We start from the raw sequence: 20,232 nt of genomic DNA on the forward strand, positions 1-20,232 counted from the left end.
AAATTCATATCCAATACCTCGCCTGGAGAGGAGAGCTCCACTGACGAGCGGATACTCATTTCCGAGGTAGAATGACAGGGTAGTTCTACAGTTGGGGCTGGGTTGAAAGGACATTAGAGGTTAATGACTTCTCCTGATTCTGAGTTTTGAATGAGGCTAGCAATTACGGAGTGCCCATGGATATTGATTGATGCCTCTAAGGTCGCTTGATCCTAGCAGAAGGTTACATCGGCTGCAAGCTTTAGGGCGAACAGTTAAGCTATACTAGTAGACCCCACACAAAAGCCAATATTGACTATGAACGATCTACTTAGGGTCTTGTAATATTTCCTGGTGTGTCCTGCTGTTGTTCTAGGCTTACACTAACCTATAAGCCTCCATTAGTGGTTGTAACGTACCGGAATAGTCGGATTTGGTCCGTGATCCATATCCCCAAGAACCGAGACAACGCCGTGTCCCACATTTCCATTCCCTTCGTTTTCTATTGGCTTATTTCCTCTGTTTTCATGAAATAACAGGAAAGGAGAGATACAACAATCGGCCCATATTTCCGCTACGGAAGCACCCGGCTAGTGTTGTACGGAGTAGGTATTGCACAGTATAGCTCGGGCCCCAGCTACCCACAGGGGAGTCGCTCAGCCCCTCTTGAAATTACTACACACTACTAACCGCTAATACTCATTCCAAAATGCGACGTCAAGGTAGAGATGACACGGCTAGAACCTAGGTATGAACACAGCTAGCATGTGCTACGCAAGAGCCTATACATTAACTCTGCTCGTTTAGCGAATGTACATTAACGCTAAATGCATAGCCTCTGGCCTAGGGCGGAGGTGATAGCGATACGCAAGGCATTCCCATTCAGGAAGAACACGGTTAGGCATAGCAGTTGAGATTGTGGAGCGTAGGTGAGGGACGACTGAGACGCCATGCCCTTGTACCGAACTACCAAGTTTTCTGTTTCGTGCTGCTATCATTCGAAGTATTCTACAAAAAAACGGGAGTAAAGAATAAACAAGATAGTGCTAGCCAGCTATATCCATATACCCAAACACCTCCAATCTCTTGGCCCCCAGTGTCCCAATTTACGAGAGAGTACACAATTTCTGTTTCATCTGTGGAGAGTCACTTTGCAGACCGATGTAACATTGTAATAATTCATCGTCAATAGCGGATGTAATCGGAAGTTATGGATATCAGAAGGGGTAGGACGTTCTTCCAAAGCTGGCCGTTGCATTATCTCGCTAGGTATTTCTTTTGCTCCGCCGAATTAGGGCCGAGTAATTAGGAAGCAACACCGCTTAGCCAGGGAGCTGTTTGACCACTGTTAACGCTAGTACCTGAGCTACTGCAAGGTATTGAATTAGAACAGATTCGCTAACAATTCTTGGATCCCGATACCCGTTCTATCCAATTATCCAGCCGAGGGCTGTCGTGCCCCTGTGCAGGATGTAGACACTCCTCGCCTCATTTATTTGCTCCCATCCCCTCTACTGCAAATGGGGAAAGCTTTTCAATTACGCAACACCCGGACATGGTCTTGGTACATAGTCTCGCGCTGTTCTGGCTCGGCGCGCAGGGCATCACCCATGTACATGCCCACTCTCATCATGGCCATGCTCATTTGCACCAGCATGTACATCATCATGTCCACCGCGATAATTCAGTCCCAATCAACGTACTGGAAGAAAAGCCACCGTTACCACTGGGGTCACCTCATGTTAGTGAATTCACTGCCCGCCACCAATGTAACTGTTGCTGACTTGCGCAACAGCCACCACCGACCTATATGAAGGACAATATCCACAACTACTTTGGAAGTGCGCCAGACCGCGGCTCTTTGACTGGCCCGGTGCTAGGGCCACTTAATGCCACCATGGAGCTGGCGCTGCACGGCACAATCCATTCACGGGATAATGGTGACAATTACTGGCTGTCGAGCCTAGGAAGCCAAGGGCAGGTGAGTCGTATCGGGTAGAAGTATATGAATCTGTCAACCCTAATCATTGTCTTCCTAACAGTCTCCATTCGCCGAATCTGGGTATCAGTTCTTCCGAAACGTGAAAGACTTCGGTGCCGTTGGCGACGGAGTAACAGACGATACCGCAGCCATTAATCGTGCGGTAACAGCGTTTAGCTCATCAGATCACACTAATTCGCGTTGTGGAAAGGACTGTGGCTCGACATCTACTGGAGGAGCGGTGGTGTACTTTCCTGTGGGCACGTACGTCATCAGTACACCCATCATCCAGTATTACTACACCCAATTTATTGGAAATCCCAGCCAGAAGCCTACTATCAAAGGTTCCAAGAATTTTACTGGCATTGCCCTCGTGGACTCGGACTTCTACATTCCCGGAGGCAATGGAGACGAATGGTACATCAATCAGAGCAACTTTTATCGACAGATTCGCAACTTCGTGTTTGATATGACCAGTATGAACTGGACCAACACGGACAATAACCAGACATACGTGCCCGCAGGTATCCACTGGCAGGTGGGCCAGGCAACGTCGATCACTAATTGTGATTTTAAAATGGCTGTGTCGACGGCGGATCAATCCGCAACGGCTGTGGGTATCTACATGGAGAATGGTAGCGGTGGGATGGTGGCCGATCTGACATTCACTGGCGGGTGTGTCTGACTCCTTCTTTCTATTCATTTGGTGCCATGGTCTCTAACACTTGGCGGGCTTCTAGAAACATTGGCTTTTTGGCTGGAAGTCAGCAATTCACTGCAATTAACCTAAGGTTCACATCTTGTCTGACGGCTATCAAGTCCATTTGGAACTGGGGTTTCACATGGAAGAATATCTATGTCCTATCGTGCTATATTGCAATAGATGCCACGGAGTACTCAGGGTTGGGTAAGCAGGGAACTGGCTCAATCGCAGTGGTAGATTCGCACTTCGATGGGGTACCCTATGCGATCACAATAGCGAAGCAGGATAACGAACAGCCCAGTATTTTACTTGACAACCTGCTCGTCGAAAACTCCGCCTCCGTGGTGCTCATCTCTGGCGGTGATACCATACTAGAGGGATCAACGGGCGCACTGTACTTTGACTCATGGGTGAGTGGCTACCGCTATCTACCTGATGGGTCAGGGGGCAGGTCTAGTGGCTTTATGAGTCAAAAGCCAGACAAACCATCATCTTTACTGGACGGCTCTGGCGCGTACTTCCGCAGAGCGAAGCCTCAGTACGAGTCAGAGACCCCAGTTGTTGCCACGGATCATGGGGTCTCTAATCATGGTACGGCGGACCAGGCTGCTGCTATTAATAGCCTCCTGTCGGGCAATGTGGGATCGGTTATCTTCTTTCCCGCAGGCGTTTACTTGGTTGAAAGCACTGTGAAGGTTCCCGTCGGTAGCAGGATTATTGGGTCCGGATGGAGCCAGATTATGGGTACTGGGTCTACCTTTGAGGACGTAGAGAATCCAACGGTAGTCGTCCAGGTCGGTGATAAGGGCGACCAAGGAGTTATCGAGATTACGGATATGCTCCTCACTGTGAGAGGAGCCACGGCGGGGGCCGTCTTGATGGAATGGAACGTGCATGAGAGCACTCAGGGAAGTGGTAAGCCTCAAGTCCTACTGTTCACATGGCATTGGGTTAAAATTTAGCGATACTAACAACCTTTCCTTCTAAACTAGCTGCCATGTGGGATACTCACTTTCGTGTCGGCGGAGCTAACGGCACATACCTTGGGCTGGAGGAGTGCCCAACAGGAGCGGGTGTCAACAAAAAATGCATGGCGGCACACCTGTTGATCCATGTTACGAGCTTAGCCTCTGGCTATTTCGAGAATGTATGGGCGTGGGTGGCAGATCACGATCTTGATAGCCCCCTGAACGCCGAGGCCTTTGAGAGCGACGCTGGAATCCCCTTGAATGTCCAGACTGATATTTCCGTATATGTTGGCCGAGGGATTCTGATTGAGTCACAGGGTCCTACCTGGCTATATGGTACGTCCAGCGAGCATGCGCAGATGTACCAATATCAGTTGGTAAATGCAGCCAACATCTACATGGGCCATATGCAGACCGAAACCCCATACTATCAACCAAGCCCCAACGCCCTGAGTCCCTACATCGCGGGCACGTTCTCAGGGGATCCGACCTATTTGGACTGTGGTGATGACCTCTGCAAGGGTGCATGGGCACTCCGTGTTATCAATTCCAGCGATGTCTTCATCTATTCGGCTGGATTCTACTCATTCTTTCAGGATTATGACGAAGGCTGCATTGACGCCGAGGATTGCCAGCAGTCCTTGATAGAGACCAACTTTGCCAATAGGCTATATATGTACAACATCTTTACCAAAGGCAATGTCGAAATTGTCTCCCCTCGAGGAAATCTTGCTCCGCTGCTATTCAATGACACCACCAGGAATGGCTTCACCAGTGAGATTGCAGCCTGGCTTGCACTCTCAACTGGAGGTGAAGATATCGGGTCGAGTAGCAATGACTCCGGCACTGTTTTTCTTGACCCTCTCATATGGGGTGGGCCTATTGATGGCACAAATGTGTCCTGCCATCCCCCGTGCACGTACGTTATTCCGCCCACTGTCTTACCTACGCCAACTACGTTTGTCTATCCTCCTCTACCTACTACTGTCGGGGTGGGGTATCCGGCTACCACTTCTTATGTGTACCTGGGGAAGACTACTACAACGACCTCGTGGTTCACGACAAGCACCACCACGACAATCAGCATCCCCGAAGTAGTGGGTACCACGATATCGTTCTGGAACGTCCCTATTGGGCCCAGCGTTACCTCGTCAGTCATCACCCCATCTCCCAGTGTGATTCAAACGGCGTTCAATATTACCTGGCCCAGCTTCACTCAGAACATGACAACATTCCCCGCAACGGTGGTGCCTTTCTATCCGCCCCCATGGCCGGGCTCCTCAGTCAATCCCAGCTTGACCCCAACAGGAAGCTCCCCGACTACCAGCAAGGGAGGACAGACCACCAAGACTACTACGGGTGGCAGCCATGCGACTAGTGGTAGCGGTGGAGATGACGATGACGACGGCGGCCACAATGACCATCATCATCGCCATCCTATCACGCACCACAACGGCCCCGCCAAGCCGAAGTGCACATCCGACCCCAAGCTTTGTGGTATTTCGTGTAATGAAGGTATTGGTGGCCTGCTAAATAGAGTTTTCCATGTCTGCCATCCCTGCTGGGAAGGCTGTGGTGGTTCTGACTGTACGTAAAATCCTTCCTCATATTGTCGTGAGTCCACCTCGGCAACTAACAGACCACAGCTCCGAACAACTTCCCCAATGATCCCAATAGTCCCGATCCCGGCACTCCAGACGATCCCAACAGCCCTAGCGGCCCTTCCTCCACTACCTCAGAATGTTCAACAGCCACCTATAGCTCTTGCAGCACGGCTTGTGTCACAGCTGCCTCTACCAGCTCCTGTACATCCACGTGTAAAGGTAGCGAGCGACCCTCTCCCTCCTTTCTATTTCTCAATAAATCGGGAACGAGTAACTAATGTGCATAGATATTGTCGGCTGTGACACGACGGGCACTTCTATGCTCGGTACTTACACGCTGGCGCCTATTATGACCGGAGTCCCTGAGCCGTGGTACGACTATGCCGACAACGAACCCACAGACGCTGCCGGTGACTGGGCGGCCGGTGTTTCCATCTACCGATCTCTAGGAGAAACTGCTGACCCCACGAGCGGAGTAAGCAAGACTACGATGACTACTCAACAGCCAACCACCACCAAGGCGCAACCCACGCCTTCCCCGAGCTCGATCTTCGCTGTCTTTGCCCAGGAGATCCAAGCCGTGGCCCACGGTGGTGGTGGTTCCCAAATTGCCTGGGCCTGGCAAGGGATGCTTCTACCGTATCCTACCTGGTACGGCGAGGCGTGTAATTTCAAAAAGAACCGAGTCGTCAACGGGGGCTTCTTCTCCAAGGGTCAAAAGTACCCATCCTCACTCGGCACCTTCTCACTCGGCAGCTATAAGAACTGCAAATATACGGGCTCGAAGGATAGTGTGGGGGAGGTCAATTGTGACGGTGGAGTGACGCTGTCCTGTACGGGGGTTGATACGTCGCACACCACGCCACAGTCCCCGACTGCGGACTGTGAGGATGTTGATGACCCTCAAGCAGGGCTCGCGAAGAACCAGCTCTACTTGCAGCTTTACTGTCCCATTGTATGAGCTGTACATTATTTTTACTGTTGGTGGTGGTTTCGTATATATTATCGACGGGGATTTGTAATATAGTAATTCAAGCAATTGCATCGTTGCTTCACTGTCCCTTACACCTCTATGTACATCTTCATAGATGAACTGTTCCCGGGTTATATATTTTATGTATGCAGGTCCAGCATGAAATATTTCTCGGCAGTTTGGACACTTACTAAATACAGATCAAATAGCACGTATATGAACAATGGAAAGTACAGCCTATAAAGATGCTAAACGTGTGTAGATAGGTCGATACCACTGATGACAGAATGCGATATAGATAGCCTGCTGTATATATCTATCCTTGTGAATAGGTGAAAGTAACTATGTACATATATCACCCACTGCAGCGGACTCCATGGGAGCTTTCGAAAAAGCAAATCCTGAACCTGACGAGACATGATTTCGTGTGTATTTATGGGTGCCAATGACTGCCTGATGTCCTCACAGATACACGCTGTTCACCCCTCAACCTCATCGTCATCAGTCTCAACGCAAACCTCCTAATTTACCTACTATCCATCCGCGAATCTCAGCTAGCTGCTGTGCTTCTTCTCTTTAACAACCAGACCCAATGATCTAATTCTTCCAGAACTTGGCCACTGGCCTGCTGGTTATTAAATCATAGATGGCATACAAAATATGATTCACAACGATGACTATACGATCGCATGGATATGCGCATTACCCTTAGAGATGGCGGCCGCAAAGGCTATGCTAGATGAGCTTCCTAGTTCTATATCACAACCCCAGTCCGACCGGAAAATCTACACACTTGGCAGTATTGGTGGCCGCAATGTAGTAATCGCCAGCCTGCCTGCCGGTCTCGCTGGGACGATATCTGCCACAGCTGTTGTGTCACGCTTAGTATCTACTTATCCAACTATTCAATTTCGACTGATAGTGGGTATTGGAGGGCGTTTTCCTAGACGAAATTCTGATATTTGCTTTGGTGACGTTGTAGTCAGCAGGCGAACCGCTACATCGGGTCGTTTTATCCAATATGACTACGACAAGACACTCCGCAACGGGCAGTTCCAGCACACCGGGTCCCTCAAGAAGCCTCGTCCGGTCTTGCTAAAGGCTACGGCTCAAATAGAGAGCGACAGTATACTAGGAAGGAACCTGCTCGTCCTGGTATTGAGGGAAGTGACACAGAAAGAAGGAACAGAAACACAGTTCACACGACCAAAATGTGACTGACTGTTGCAACAGGGATATAATCACAGCAACAGGGAAAATGACGGCTCAGAATGTGATAAACTCCAGCTTCTAGACCGTCCCCAGCGATCAGACGAGGAGCCCTATATTCATTATGGCTTGATTGCCTCCGGAGATCAGGTCGTGAAAGATGCTAAAACCCGGGACTCCGTTGCACACGACCGAGATATACTGTGTTTTGAAACGAAAGCTGCTGGACTTATAGACGAGTTGCCGACACTTTATATGTGAGGCATCTACAAACAAGAACAGTGGCAAGGATACGCAGCACTTACTGTGGCCGCCTATGCCGAGGCCCTTTTGGCAGCAGTGACTGTACATTACCACAAGAGAAATATACATACCGCGACGAGAACAATGGCCTATGGTGCGGTGATATATCTATACAAGCGATCTAAACGTTCATTTATGAGAGTTTTTCCCTTTTTCTTTTTCCTGTTATGATTATCCACTTGAAACTAGCCATCTCCACCCACATAGACCACTTCCACAAGAGCATCAGATAAGAGGTCTTCTTTGCAGACGAATCAATGTCATTTAGTTAATCGTTTCAGTAGATACATCTATAGCCATAGGCTTGGGTCTTTCTCCTTTTCCTTGGCAAATACTCGGCCGTCTCAAGGATCTTTTCGCTATCGTTCATAGACCTTTGGCGAGTTTGAGCTAACGATGTTGGTCCATTCAGCTGTGGCCCATAATCTTCCTCGGTTCGTACAAGTCGTCGATACTCTTGATCTCCTCTTCACTGAGCTTGAAATCAATCGCCTGAACGGCCTCGTCCACTCTCTCCTTTTTGCTCATTCCAACGATCGGCGAGGTAATAAAGGGCTTCGACAGCACCCAAGAAAGCGCAACCGTAGCCATCGAAACCCCGCGGCTAGCAGCAATCTCCTCAACTTTCTCATTAATCCTCTTATCCGCATCACTGAGAGCGGTACCGAGGAATCCCCCTTTCATCGACTCCCCGCGAGCAGTGCTGTTGCTCTTCCACGGCCTTGCCAAAAGCCCCATAGCAATAGGGCTCCAGGGAATACAGCCCATGCCAAACTTCTCTAGAGCAGGGAACATCTCTCGCTCCTCCTCGCGATAGCTAGCATTATACAAATTTTGCATGGTGATGAACTCCGTCCACCCATTCATACGGGCTGTGTACTGATACTCCAATAGCTGGTGTGCGAACATCGATGAAGCGCCAATATACCGGACTTTCCCGGACTTGACGACATCGTGGAGCGCCTCCATCGTCTCCTTGGGTGACGTGTTGGGGTCAAAGCGATGGATCTGCAACAGGTCGACGTACGGCAGATCGAGCCTCTTCAAACTGGCATCGATGCTGTCGAAGATATGTTTGCGACTGAGTCCATACTGGTTCAGGTATCCGTTGTTATCCCGTTCCTCTTGGGACATGCCGAGTGCTCTCACCGAGTCCCGTCCGACTGGCGCCCACACCTTGGTGGCGATGACGATGCTCTCGCGGCTCCAGTTGTACTGTTTGATCGCCTTTCCGAGAATGACCTCCGACTCGCCGTTGGAGTAAACATTGGCCGTGTCGTAGAAGTTGAGGCCCGACCGGTAGCAGTGGTCCAGGACGGGGAGGGCTTCTTCTTCCGGGATCGTCCATTCCAAGGGCTTTCCCGGGCTGCCGAAACTCATGCAGCCCACGCAGATGGGGGAGACTTTGAGTCCACTGGTTCCGAGACGTACGTACTTCATGGTGGTTGGATTGATGCTGGGTGACGGTTGCTTGAAGCTGGATGGATGCAGAGGATGGACGCTACCTTGGCTATATATATATATATGGCTACCGTGGCCGGAGTTAGCTGGGGTTAAGTGATGTTGTAGTGGCTTATATCCGATTGCGTTGGCACTATAGCCTAGAAATGTGGATCTTCCTGCCTCCCCTCTTGCTCCGTTACTAACGAAGTCATTGATCGACGAGTTCCCTTAATACGTGGACTCGGATGCCTGGGCGACTCGTTGCAATCGCCGGGTTGCGTAGTCGGGGTAGCCTAACACCCGGATTAATTACTATAGTCCAATAACTATGCGTTAATACGTTGTTCTGTTACCTACTACTATGTGTTACTGTACTATATCTGTCATACGGTGCGGCCGGATGTTCTGGATTTAATCTATGCCAAAAGTCCGTGCATAGCCGCATGGCGTATACGAGGGTTGCCTGCAGCTCAACAAATGGCGTCAGATTTCTCCGTCGAATACTAGTATACTCCACAGGAAACTTATCGACCAATAGAATAGATTCATCCTGATTCCCTCATCCCACGATCTTGGCAGATATGGTTAAATGGGGTTATCATGTAGTGCTCCTCAGCCTAAGCCCTATACACTCAAGTGCATCACTAAGATTAATACACAGAAATCAACCCCTCAGTAATCAGACATCACGAATATAGCATAACATAATGTGCTAATATATCAAACTCGTAGTCCGACGCTGCACTCGATTTATCACCTAACATCTCTACTGGCGAGATAGCAGTCTTACTCTACTTAGCGCCTCACCAGTATGCTTGATAGATCATAAAGGAAGAAGGTGCGGAGTAAACATGTTAACTCGAGTTTCGTACGCATGTTGCGCGACTTATACCGATACCGATCACACACATTCATATCAACTCGAGAAACAAATCTAGTTGTCTATAACAGGCAATAGAGAACGTAGATAATGTACATTTGAGCGGGCCCCGAGAGTAGCAAGCTTCACTTAACCTTTTGTCGTTTAAGAGACACGCGCTCGCTATGTCTCTCCGCGGTGCAGCCCTCCTCATGTCCACGTCTATCACAACATTCATAGATATAACGCTCTGGGAACTCCTCGAGCATCTCCCCATTGTCATATCCGCCGTCATAGTAGCAATCATCATTCACGAAGCAGTCTCCATTCGGGTAGCAGCTATCTGCAACGGAAATTTTAGCCTTCAACAGCACCAAACTCACTCGAAAGGCAAGCCAGCAGCTGGAGAGAAAGAAGTGCAATAGCCTACGTACCTGTATGGTATTTGCAGCTGGTGCTTGTATTTTGCGTGACGTCAAACTCCTGTTCGCAGTTTTCGCAATAAGCATAACGCGGTCGAAGTCGCTTGGAGCCTGGCGTTTGCTGGTTCGAGTGCCTCTCTTTGAGGGGTGGTTTCTCGTCCTCGGATTGCTCATCGTCTGAATTCATACTCTCCTCGTCATCATCTTCTTCAGAGGAAGGTGAAGCTGGGCGGACTTGGTCTTCGGTAATGAGAAGGGACTTGGAGACTCGGTCCCTGGTGGGTTGATCACTTAGACACACTGTCTTGAGCACTGACTGGAGTGTCCGGCGGGACGCCGAGTCAATAGCCTCGAGAAGCAATTCGACTTGGTCGTCTTGATGACACATCTCTTGAACTGAAAGACCCATGATGGGGAGGATATAAACTTAGAATGAAAGTGGTGATTTCTTTTGCTGGCTCAATTGGTAATAGTTGGTTGTTTGTTTGTCCGCGCGACGCGACGCGACAAGCGAATTTATCAGTGCACTCAATACCCCGTTAGTTGCAACCTCGTTATAAGCAACCTGGGCGACGAAATTGCTTATATCGAGGGATTTCTGGAGCCGGAGTCTCTGTAAAAGCTCCAGCTAACAATATAGGCATCGCATATTTGGTATATTTCTCTAGATCAGAATATCAAGTGGTTTGGATAGGAATTAACTCGGACATTGTGTTAAATGCTTGTTGCAACTAACGGGGTTTTTACCCCGTCAGATGAGACAGCCGCCACGGTGGCCGGTTTGGTTTTCTATCCTGCGAAAACCCGCTATAGACACCCCCGATATAAGGAACAGCGTTAACCAAGGAATTGGAAAGTCCTGCCGGCTGAATTCATACAGCAATACTAGTATTGAGTACTTAAATCTAAACTCTTCGTTAACTCCAGTATCGCTGTAGGTGAGGTGTTCAATCTCGGCCACCACTCACACGACGAACAACCGGCGCAGTCATTCTATGACTCTCCAACGCCCAATTCTCATTTGAACAGGGGTCACCAATAGGCACCCATGGGTACTAAATAGCAGGATCAGTTCGCTTTCCAAATGATCCAGACTCAACGTTGTCTTTCCCCAGGGAATATTGGTCCAACATAGTACCATATTTCCCCCACAGTTCTACCCCCATGGCTCCAAAAGCACAGAGACAGCTTTTACAGAACTTAGCCGTGGTGGGAGAAAGCTTATGTTAAGGCACAAGATACGCCGCGCACTTTGGATCAAGGCACCCTTGTCAGAATCCAGAAATACCGAAGCAAAGCTTGCTGTGAATAACTACAGAGTCGGAAGCTGAAGCTGTCCTTTTTGTGGTCTAAAGGATAGCCGCCCAGTATAATACCTTTCAGGCCGATATGGTGACCAACAGTAGTAAATGAGGTAAAGCTCCATATGCAGGAAGAAGTTTAGTGCCAATAACTAAGGTTAAGGACCGTACTGCATGAGTCGGCAAGGAGACTTTTGTGGGAAGGTTGAGCTCCACAAGAGGAATCCGCGCCAGAGAGCCCAGCCATCTGCCTATAGGGAGGAGTGGAAGGACAGAAAAGACTGATTCTTCTCAGCAAAAGTTGGAATGAGGGATACAAGCCAATAGTCCGGCGCCAAGCAGGTGCCGCAAAGCGAACTTTCTATAGAGCTTCCTTAAACCAATTTGTCCCTCGTCTAGACCTCCCTTTCTACTTGCGTGTCCTTTTCGTATCCTTTAGAGCACTAAAGTCTGAAGTAGTCCTTGGAATGATTGAGGAAATGATCTTTGAAAAAGTCGCGAAGCACTAAAGCTAATGCCGATTCTGCAGGCAGTAAACGGTACAAAGAAAATGAGCATAGCCCCGCGATATCTACCCCACTGTACCGGAAAAACCATGATCAACCGGAATACAGGCACCATTGATAAGTCTGCTCCCCTTGCTGGATATCATAGAGACACACACTTCCGCAACCTCATCGACCTCACACAGGGGTGACCGTACGGACCCCATAATGCCAATCACCTTGTCCTTCCCCTCTTCATTGACACCTGCCATGAATGCCTCGGTAATATTGGTCGCCATGCCACCAATCATTAGGGCATTGCACCGAATACCCTTGCTCCCGTAGAACGCAGCTGTATTCTTGGTTAAACCAACCAATCCATGCTTACTTGCGGTGTATGCAGCACCTAGACATGCATTAGCGTTACCAAAAAAGTATTAATAGGGCGAGAGTGAAATACCGGCTGTCCAACCGGCTTTGCCCGCTAACGACACAATATTCATGATATAACCATCTGGGTTCGGCTGCTCCAGCATATTCCGAACAGCCAGTCTGCTCAGTAGAAAAGGTGCCGTTAAGTTGACAGCCATGACCCGATCCCACACACCCTCATCTAAGTCCCCAACAGGATCAAAGCGGTCCATGATCCCCGCATTGTTTATCAGAATATCCAGTTTCCCAAACTCGGAAACGATTGTGCCGAATAGGCCCTGTACTGCAGCGGCAGAGGTAATATCTGCATTCACTGCTCTCAAGGAGCCTTTCACCGAAAGCTCCGCAGAGGTTTGTTGAAGTCGTTCGTCATTGATATCACAGATGACTACGTTGGCGCCGGCCTCAAGAAATTTCGTTGCAATGGCTTTGCCCAGCCGCCGGCTCCGCCGGTCACAAGGCAGGTTTTACCAGATAAAGTAGCCATAATGATCTTACAAGGTGAAAGAAAAGTTTTATATATCTGTCATGGTGAGAGATCTACGAGAAGGTGGGATCTTCATCTTTTATATGACTGACCCCTGAACGATATTCGTATACGGATACGACACGGATATGCTGTCACTTCGCCTAAACTCGCCTTTCCGGCGATAGGCCACCCAACCCGTGCCGGAAGCGTACGTGGACCACCTCTTGATAAAAGTCTCCAGTCCTGGCCATTGGTTGGCTAATTGCAGCGTTGTGGAGAACCCCGGCTATCGTATTTGCGTATTCATCTCTGGAGGTTGACACCTCAGGCACATATATGGTTATTCCCAACCCTAGAATCGGCAAATGGCTTGGAGAAACAGTTTACATCTTGTATGAAAGGGTTGGTTACCTAACTGGATGATTAAGATATCTCTTGGCAATGCTCATTAAATTTCCCGAAAAATAGTGAATTATTTTGTTGTGACTACGCAGATGTAAGGGTTCGCTATTTGCGATAGCGAATATTTCATTATTCCTAGTGTCCGTTAATGGCCGAAGCCCTTTGTCAAGCCCTGGGGGATTCCGCCTGCACATCTCTATATAAACCCCCTTATCCCCCTACAACAGGCTCTAGATTTCGCCAAGACTATATTCTCATCATCCTCGCTCCTTCTGGCTTTCCACGATATATAAAAGCAATTACTAGCATCCTCTGCATCCTGCACGTACCTGGGTCCCAGAGACCGTCTACAAATCCAGTCTTTATTACTATAATGTGGACGGAGCAGGGGATATAGATGAAATTTTCCACCTTCTACTTCATATCACATCTATAAATTGAAGTTTGAGTACAGTCGTTCCTACTAGACTAGGTCAATATCGGTACCTAGGTATGGCTTACTGCAACCTCCCGGCTTTTGTTATCAAATGATACTGGAATCGACACATAGGATAGAGGTTTGACTCTAGAAAGAATATGGTAAGGAACGTTCTGCAATTGTAGGTACTGCACTTGCCAAGAAACTGATGTACTGTAGCCTTCAGCTTTAGGCTTTCGGAGAAAGAACCAAGAACATTTAGCGCTTTATAAGCCACAAGAATGAGGAACATACATGAGGAAACTACAGTTTTCATACGAAGCTCTTCGTGTGTATTCATTGCATCCGACCACACTTTGCCTTGTTGAACCAATATGCTTGATTCTAGCAAGGGTTTCCCGCCCCGCCTCTTGGACCACCCCCCCTCGAAAACAACCAAAAGCCTAACATGGAAACGAGACGATTTCTATCATATAGGGCAAGTGCCCGATGGGAGAATATGGAATGCGTGTGCCACGTGTAACCGACTTAAAAGACCCGGTGAGCAACTTGTTACGCTCCTTTAGGCACATCATCCATCACTCTAACATTTCATATTCAGCCATCTTAGTCCTGAACTATAAGAGATAGGCTTATAGTACAATCCTGGATCTGGGGTCCAGAATTAGGAACCAGCAGTATGATCCCACCTTGCGGATGTCTTAAATATACGACTGTCAATTACTAGTTCCTCCTATGGTAGCATGTCAATTTGATGCAGCTGGCAACGCAAAGCTGATCATTATAGATTCTACCTTGACTGTGTAATATATTTCGCATGTGCAGGTACGACCAGATGAGTACTCTCCCATCTCAGAGATTCCTAGTTTTGTGGGTCCAATCGATTGCATCCAGTAGATATAGTATCTACTCGTCTTGCAGATGAGCGCGTACCACACAAGGCCAAGAATGGAATTACACAAATATAGATGGGTTCTCCGTCGCCGGAAAGTGGCCCAGCCCATGGATTCCTTTTAATTTTGATCTATTAATCTTTAAAGCAGTTGCGTGGCTCATATCAGGAGTCGTGCCCCAGTCAAAGTCCCTAGTCAGCAAGTACATAGGACATTTCGTGACAGCGACCTGGGAGACTCAGCCACGGGCATCGAAACCTCCAAGGTAGAAATCAAGATCACCGTGGAAGATGCCGTACGCCTGAGCACTATGGAGATGCCAGATGACTTGCTTGTTAGCCAGCGGCGCACTGGGGGCCATCACTCCATAAATCAAATCCGGGTTGAACAGAGACTGTTTGACAAACGGGGAGTTGTCATCAAAGTCTCGCGCCGTGGTCAGGTAGTCGCAGGCTTGCAGCAGGATGCTGCCACCAGCTCCGACCACCTCGGCTCGGATAGCCACCGCAATGCACACCTGGCCAGCCAGTGAGGCGCCACAAACAATAGACTTATTCAGCTTTAAAACCCTTACCATCTCACCCCACGTAGGCGTCTTCGGTGTTGGTGTAGTTCCCCGGAATATGGTTTCACCTGGAAAGCTCCTTCCGTGGACGGGGAGATCGAACGCGATCATTCTGCACTTTTTCCTCATGCTTGGATCGTTCATGACAGCGTGGTACTGGCGACGATCACTTCAGCGGTGTGACGAAACATGACTTCCTGCGACCCCTCGCCACTAAACTCATAGAGTAGCTCGGACTTTCCCCATACTGGAATATTGATAAAGACATACTTGCCAGTGATATGATCTTCATGGATGACGGTATGCGGCTCCTGGGAAATAGGACCATGGGATCCTTCGTGAATCATGCCTGAAAGACGAGTGGTAAGATGCGCAAACTGGGCATACTTAGTCCTCTCCCCGCGAACCTCAGCCCCTCCCTGGATGGTATTCATGCTCTGCAGCTTGATGTCCGTCAGTAATGCAACCTAGATCATGGTGGATGGGCTTGTGAGAAGCCATGCTAGTGTCTTCTCAGGAACCTACCTGAATGGCAAGGAAGCTGTTGTATGGAGCCGCGGGGTAGGCAGAAAAAATCCGTTCCCAGTGAGCTGGCTGAGCAACCAGGACAAAGCCAGCTCTAGAAGCGCTACGGGATATTACTGTGCCGCAGCCGGGCCCGACTGTAACCAACCCTGCTTGGTCTACGGCAGACGCAGCACTCCGCCGCCGGTGGGACGATGAAGTCTGGTCTATCTTTGATGGCATTTTCACCTCGGCAGCCTTGGGCGTCCGAAAACCCAGTTTACGTTTTTATCGGCACGTACTACGGGCCACAAGGGCAGTTCCTCGTCGGACCTTCTTCGTGGATGACCGACCTGAAAACGTACTCGCGGCGATCTCTCTGGGAATGAGAGGAACGTTTGACACCTCCGCGCTATATCGGACACTCACTAACGTTGTCGGTGATCCTGTGACACGCGGACTAGCATTCTTGCGACTTCAGAAAGGGCATTTCCCTACAACTACACAACATAACGAGACAATCAACGAAAACTACGCTCCGCTTCTAATCCTTGAGGCGTTACGTGACCCGCATGTCTCTCTCCCATATTAGTACTCACAAGATACTAACTGCCAGAATCTAGGAGTCTGGTGAACCTCAAAGCCCCGCCCCGCCTTTGGAACTTCTTCAGTGGTTCGTCTTCCCTGGGTCTTCTATCACGCTGTGCAAAAATCACTGATCCACAGCCTAGGCGAGCCCAAATACACGAGTGACAGCTACCCTGACGACTTAGACACAACCTCCCTCGGCTTCCTAACGATACCTCCTGACTCGGAGATAGTCCACTCCGTCCTAGATGAGATGCACGACTACGTAGATGAGGACGGTATTCCGCAGGTACGTACTTCTTTCATGCTCCCCTAGTGGCAGCCGTAGCCGGTAGGAGGCCTAACTCTCATCCTAACAGGCATACTTCGACAAATCGCGGCCACGAGTCGACGCGGTCATAGCGCTCAATGTGTTGACCCTGTTTCACAAATACGGGCGCGGTCATGAGCTCCCCCATACAGCAGAGTGGATGACCAGCATCCTACTGAACAGGGCGTATGTGAAGGGGACGCGCTACTACGCCAACGCCGAGTGGTTCCTCTATTATATGACGCGTCTCCTCCGTGCGTCAAGCGATCAAACCCTCAAGGAAAGGATCGAATCGCCGCTTCGAGAGCGTGTCGCTGAGCGGATTGGCGCTCCGGGCGATGCATTCTGTCTCGGGATGCGACTGTTGGCGTGCAACTACCTTGGTTTGGAGAACCACCCGGACCGCCAAACCCTTGCAGATTTGCAGCAGGAGGGCGGGGGTTGGGAGGCCTCCTGTATTTATTTCTTTCCTGGCGCTAAGCGAGACGTCGGGAATAGAGGGGTCAGTACAGCATTCGCCGTAAAGGCCCTTGAGGACTGGTCTGGGTGGTGACAGATCGTACATCCATGATGATCAGGGTGGTTTGGGACACCATGACATCCGCCGTGAATATATAGGGGATGTTTTGGGGCACATATTAACCATAGTATAATATATAACTGCTTGAAGCTTTATATTGAATACATCCTGAAGGGCAAATGCATGGCATAAAGATCAATTGTCTAAATCTCCAATTCGTATCTACTATTATATATGGGGAGTTGCAACAGCTAGCCTTCTGCTCATTATGTGTTTAGCTCCTAGTTATTAATTACAGAGGACTTTTACTATAAAGCGTGCAATGGATATATCTACATAGATACAGGTAATCCCCCAGAACGATATGTGCCGTTAGCTCTAAGCCAAGTAAAGATGATAATTCTAAAAAGGCGCTAAAGTAATCTATGGTAGAGCATGCGGTCGACCTTACTGTACATAATATGGAATCTAACCCTTCTTTATCATTTCACCACTAACCCTCTCTTCTCTCTCATGTCCATTCAGCACACTCATGGCTTGCGGCCCGGTGAATTGATTCCTCCCCGTTGTTATCCATGTCACAGCACTGACCAATCCAATGACCCCAATGGCTGCCGATGTATAGTTCATGGATTCATGGGTAACAGGGTAGGTAGTCGGGAAGTTAAACGTGATCGCCGCGAAGAGCAGGAATAGGAGACCAAAGATGTTAAGAGCAATGGACATAGACTGGGGGAGGGCAAAGGGGCCTTTCAAATGTGTCTTATGGCCGGTTATATAGCCGAGGAGACGGCTGAATAGGGCCATGGCGTAGGACAGGTCTTATATAGTTAGCAGAGTATTTCACAATGTAGAGACTTACGGTGGTAGGACTTACAGAATCCTTCAGTGGAGATAGCAATGACCGTTTCGAACCCGGTGGTTGTACCAAAGTCAATTGCATCCAGAGCAAGTTGCACGACGAGGGTAAGGAGCACGGCGTTAACGGGCACATGTCGCTTGCTGTCTACTCTAGCGAAGACGTGCGAGAATGGGAGGCCGTGGTCCCGGGCGAAGGCGTACACGGAACGAGATCCCTCCGCTAGGAGGTTGTTTCCGGCGACTATGACGATAATAGCGATCATGCTCGACAAGAAGCATGTGCCAACTTTACTTCCCGTAGAGTCGTAGAAGATCTGGATGACTGGCACGCCGGTGCTTGTGTTGGCAGTGTTGGTGATGTCACCGATGCAGAAGCAGAGCGTCAGGAGGAAGGCAAATCCTGTCACAGCACCCAGGACAACAGAGAGGATGATAGCCTTGGGAGCCTCCTTGGAGGCTGACTTCATTTCTTCGGTCATGTGTGATGGGGCGTCGTAGCAGCACATCCCAAAACAGGCTTGCAGAATACCTACGATGGCTGCCATTGATGATCCCCAGCCTGAGAAATTTTGGAACTCGGAGAACACAAATGAGGCCGATTGTTTGTGGTCATTGGTCGCTAAAAGGACGATCGTGGTTATCAGAAACGAGCCGACGTTCCAGATCAGGATAAACCGGGAGATGCGGTGCAGGAGGTGCGGGCCCCAGATATTGATTGCTGTTGCCATGAATGCCACTAGATATGCTACCAGAACGGTATGCCAGCGCTCGATGGTGTAGTCGGGGAAGACGAGATTTGCCATGCCTAGGACGAAGTTGGCTGCGATGGAGTTATTCGTTGCTCCCATGGCGAGGATACCTAGTTTGTAAGTGATTATTAGTCTCGAGGCCAAGTTGGGATCAGTGTCGAGGTAGAGTAGACATACCGATGAGCATGAACCAGCCACTAATGTAAGAAAGGCCTCGTGCGATGCTCGGCGGCGCTAAAGCCGCAACCCAGGAGTATTGGCCTCCAGCAACAGGATACATGGAGCACATTTCCGCCATTGGAATGGCAACAGCTAACGTAAGAAGGCTCACGCCAATGAAACTGAACACCATGACCGGGGGGCCGCCGGACGTGACGCCGACGATGAATACACCGCTTAGAGCTGTCCATCTGTTCAAGGTTAGCAAGACCGTCATTGAGCCCACTGGAAGTGAATTGGTTGACTGACGAAGTAACCACGCTGAAGCTGAAGCCAATCATGCCCAACAACCCAAAAGTTCGCTTGAGCTCTATACAAACATCAGCAGTCAAGCAGACAGTTGGAAATGAATGACATACCCTGCTCATAGCCCAGGTTTTCCAGACGAGCATCTTCCCCCGTTGATTCTGAAAAGACTTGCTGATTATCGTCCTCCTTCGCCATTACTCTAGCTCTTTGTATCTCGGATCAGACTTGGAAATGCAATACCTAGGCAATGGGTACGGTAGTTGCCACCAGGGACAGGCACGCCTTTTAAAAAATCCATGGGCATACTTCAGGTCCCTCAGGAGCTTTCCCGATGGGAATCGTAACCCCATGGAGAAATCGTTGGTTCGACGATAGCCGGGCAAAGGCTTGACAGCGATAAGATAGATGCGTTATCTGACTTTCCCAATCGAGAAGGTCTCCGCGACGACGGTGGAGCAGCAAGTGTGGGGGAGCGAATCAGACTTCATCTGCGGTACCAGAGATTAGACACTCTGGGCCTGACTTGGAGTCATGGTGGCCCATAGTTGTGCACAATAAGATTCAGATTGGCGGGGGTTTGCACAGGTGGGAGAAGGTCAATGGAGCGGTGTCATTGCTGCACGCTGGAGTACCGATAAGGGGTCCACTCCATACGGCGTATGTTTGAAATATCCATTTCCTAATGAAATCGATAAGTATATCTCTTAGTCCTATCAGTGCGAGGTGTAATTGTCATGATTAGGCTTACTGATGGTATGCAATTTGATAGAGTGCTTCACATAATTGAAGTCACTTGATCACGGGAACCCTGACTCGAGTTTTG

At 49.2% G+C, this 20,232-nt stretch overlaps 8 protein-coding genes across 8 annotated transcripts; 3 read left to right on the forward strand and 5 right to left on the reverse strand.

Moving 5' to 3' along the window:
* Positions 1-1,789: 1,789 nt before the first annotated feature.
* On the forward strand, positions 1,790-6,196 carry ABOM_003831 (glycoside hydrolase family 55 protein; the record flags this gene model as incomplete). Its single annotated transcript, XM_022530961.1, has 6 exons — positions 1,790-1,960; positions 2,022-2,635; positions 2,701-3,578; positions 3,656-5,218; positions 5,278-5,454; positions 5,523-6,196. 6 exons carry the CDS (start codon positions 1,790-1,792, stop codon positions 6,194-6,196), a joined length of 4,077 nt encoding a protein of 1,358 aa, XP_022391046.1.
* Positions 6,197-6,922: 726 nt separating this feature from the next.
* ABOM_003832 (uncharacterized protein) lies at positions 6,923-7,678 on the forward strand (the record flags this gene model as incomplete). Its single annotated transcript, XM_022530962.1, has 2 exons — positions 6,923-7,363; positions 7,442-7,678. 2 exons carry the CDS (start codon positions 6,923-6,925, stop codon positions 7,676-7,678), a joined length of 678 nt encoding a protein of 225 aa, XP_022391045.1.
* Positions 7,679-8,128: 450 nt separating this feature from the next.
* ABOM_003833 (aldo/keto reductase) lies at positions 8,129-9,160 on the reverse strand (the record flags this gene model as incomplete). The annotated part of the gene is made up of 1 exon (XM_022530963.1): positions 8,129-9,160. The coding sequence occupies one exon, from the start codon at positions 9,158-9,160 to the stop codon at positions 8,129-8,131; it is 1,032 nt and encodes a 343-aa protein (XP_022391044.1).
* Positions 9,161-10,168: 1,008 nt separating this feature from the next.
* On the reverse strand, positions 10,169-10,853 carry ABOM_003834 (uncharacterized protein; the record flags this gene model as incomplete). The annotated part of the gene is made up of 2 exons (XM_022530964.1): positions 10,169-10,365; positions 10,457-10,853. 2 exons carry the CDS (start codon positions 10,851-10,853, stop codon positions 10,169-10,171), a joined length of 594 nt encoding a protein of 197 aa, XP_022391043.1.
* Positions 10,854-12,316: 1,463 nt separating this feature from the next.
* On the reverse strand, positions 12,317-13,149 carry ABOM_003835 (SDR family NAD(P)-dependent oxidoreductase; the record flags this gene model as incomplete). The annotated part of the gene is made up of 3 exons (XM_022530965.1): positions 12,317-12,636; positions 12,691-13,066; positions 13,120-13,149. 3 exons carry the CDS (start codon positions 13,147-13,149, stop codon positions 12,317-12,319), a joined length of 726 nt encoding a protein of 241 aa, XP_022391042.1.
* A 1,933-nt stretch (positions 13,150-15,082) lies between these two features.
* On the reverse strand, positions 15,083-15,843 carry ABOM_003836 (uncharacterized protein; the record flags this gene model as incomplete). Its single annotated transcript, XM_022530966.1, has 3 exons — positions 15,083-15,361; positions 15,419-15,565; positions 15,658-15,843. The coding sequence occupies 3 exons, from the start codon at positions 15,841-15,843 to the stop codon at positions 15,083-15,085; spliced, it is 612 nt and encodes a 203-aa protein (XP_022391041.1).
* A 40-nt stretch (positions 15,844-15,883) lies between these two features.
* ABOM_003837 (uncharacterized protein) lies at positions 15,884-17,364 on the forward strand (the record flags this gene model as incomplete). The annotated part of the gene is made up of 5 exons (XM_022530967.1): positions 15,884-15,955; positions 16,023-16,471; positions 16,537-16,586; positions 16,645-16,790; positions 16,861-17,364. 5 exons carry the CDS (start codon positions 15,884-15,886, stop codon positions 17,362-17,364), a joined length of 1,221 nt encoding a protein of 406 aa, XP_022391040.1.
* A 435-nt stretch (positions 17,365-17,799) lies between these two features.
* On the reverse strand, positions 17,800-19,604 carry ABOM_003838 (putative GABA permease; the record flags this gene model as incomplete). Its single annotated transcript, XM_022530968.1, has 5 exons — positions 17,800-18,152; positions 18,209-19,051; positions 19,119-19,351; positions 19,410-19,470; positions 19,520-19,604. 5 exons carry the CDS (start codon positions 19,602-19,604, stop codon positions 17,800-17,802), a joined length of 1,575 nt encoding a protein of 524 aa, XP_022391061.1.
* Positions 19,605-20,232: the final 628 nt, after the last annotated feature.

Source organism: Aspergillus bombycis (assembly GCF_001792695.1).
Source record: "Aspergillus bombycis strain NRRL26010 chromosome Unknown contig00024, whole genome shotgun sequence".
Lineage (NCBI taxonomy): Eukaryota > Fungi > Ascomycota > Eurotiomycetes > Eurotiales > Aspergillaceae > Aspergillus > Aspergillus bombycis.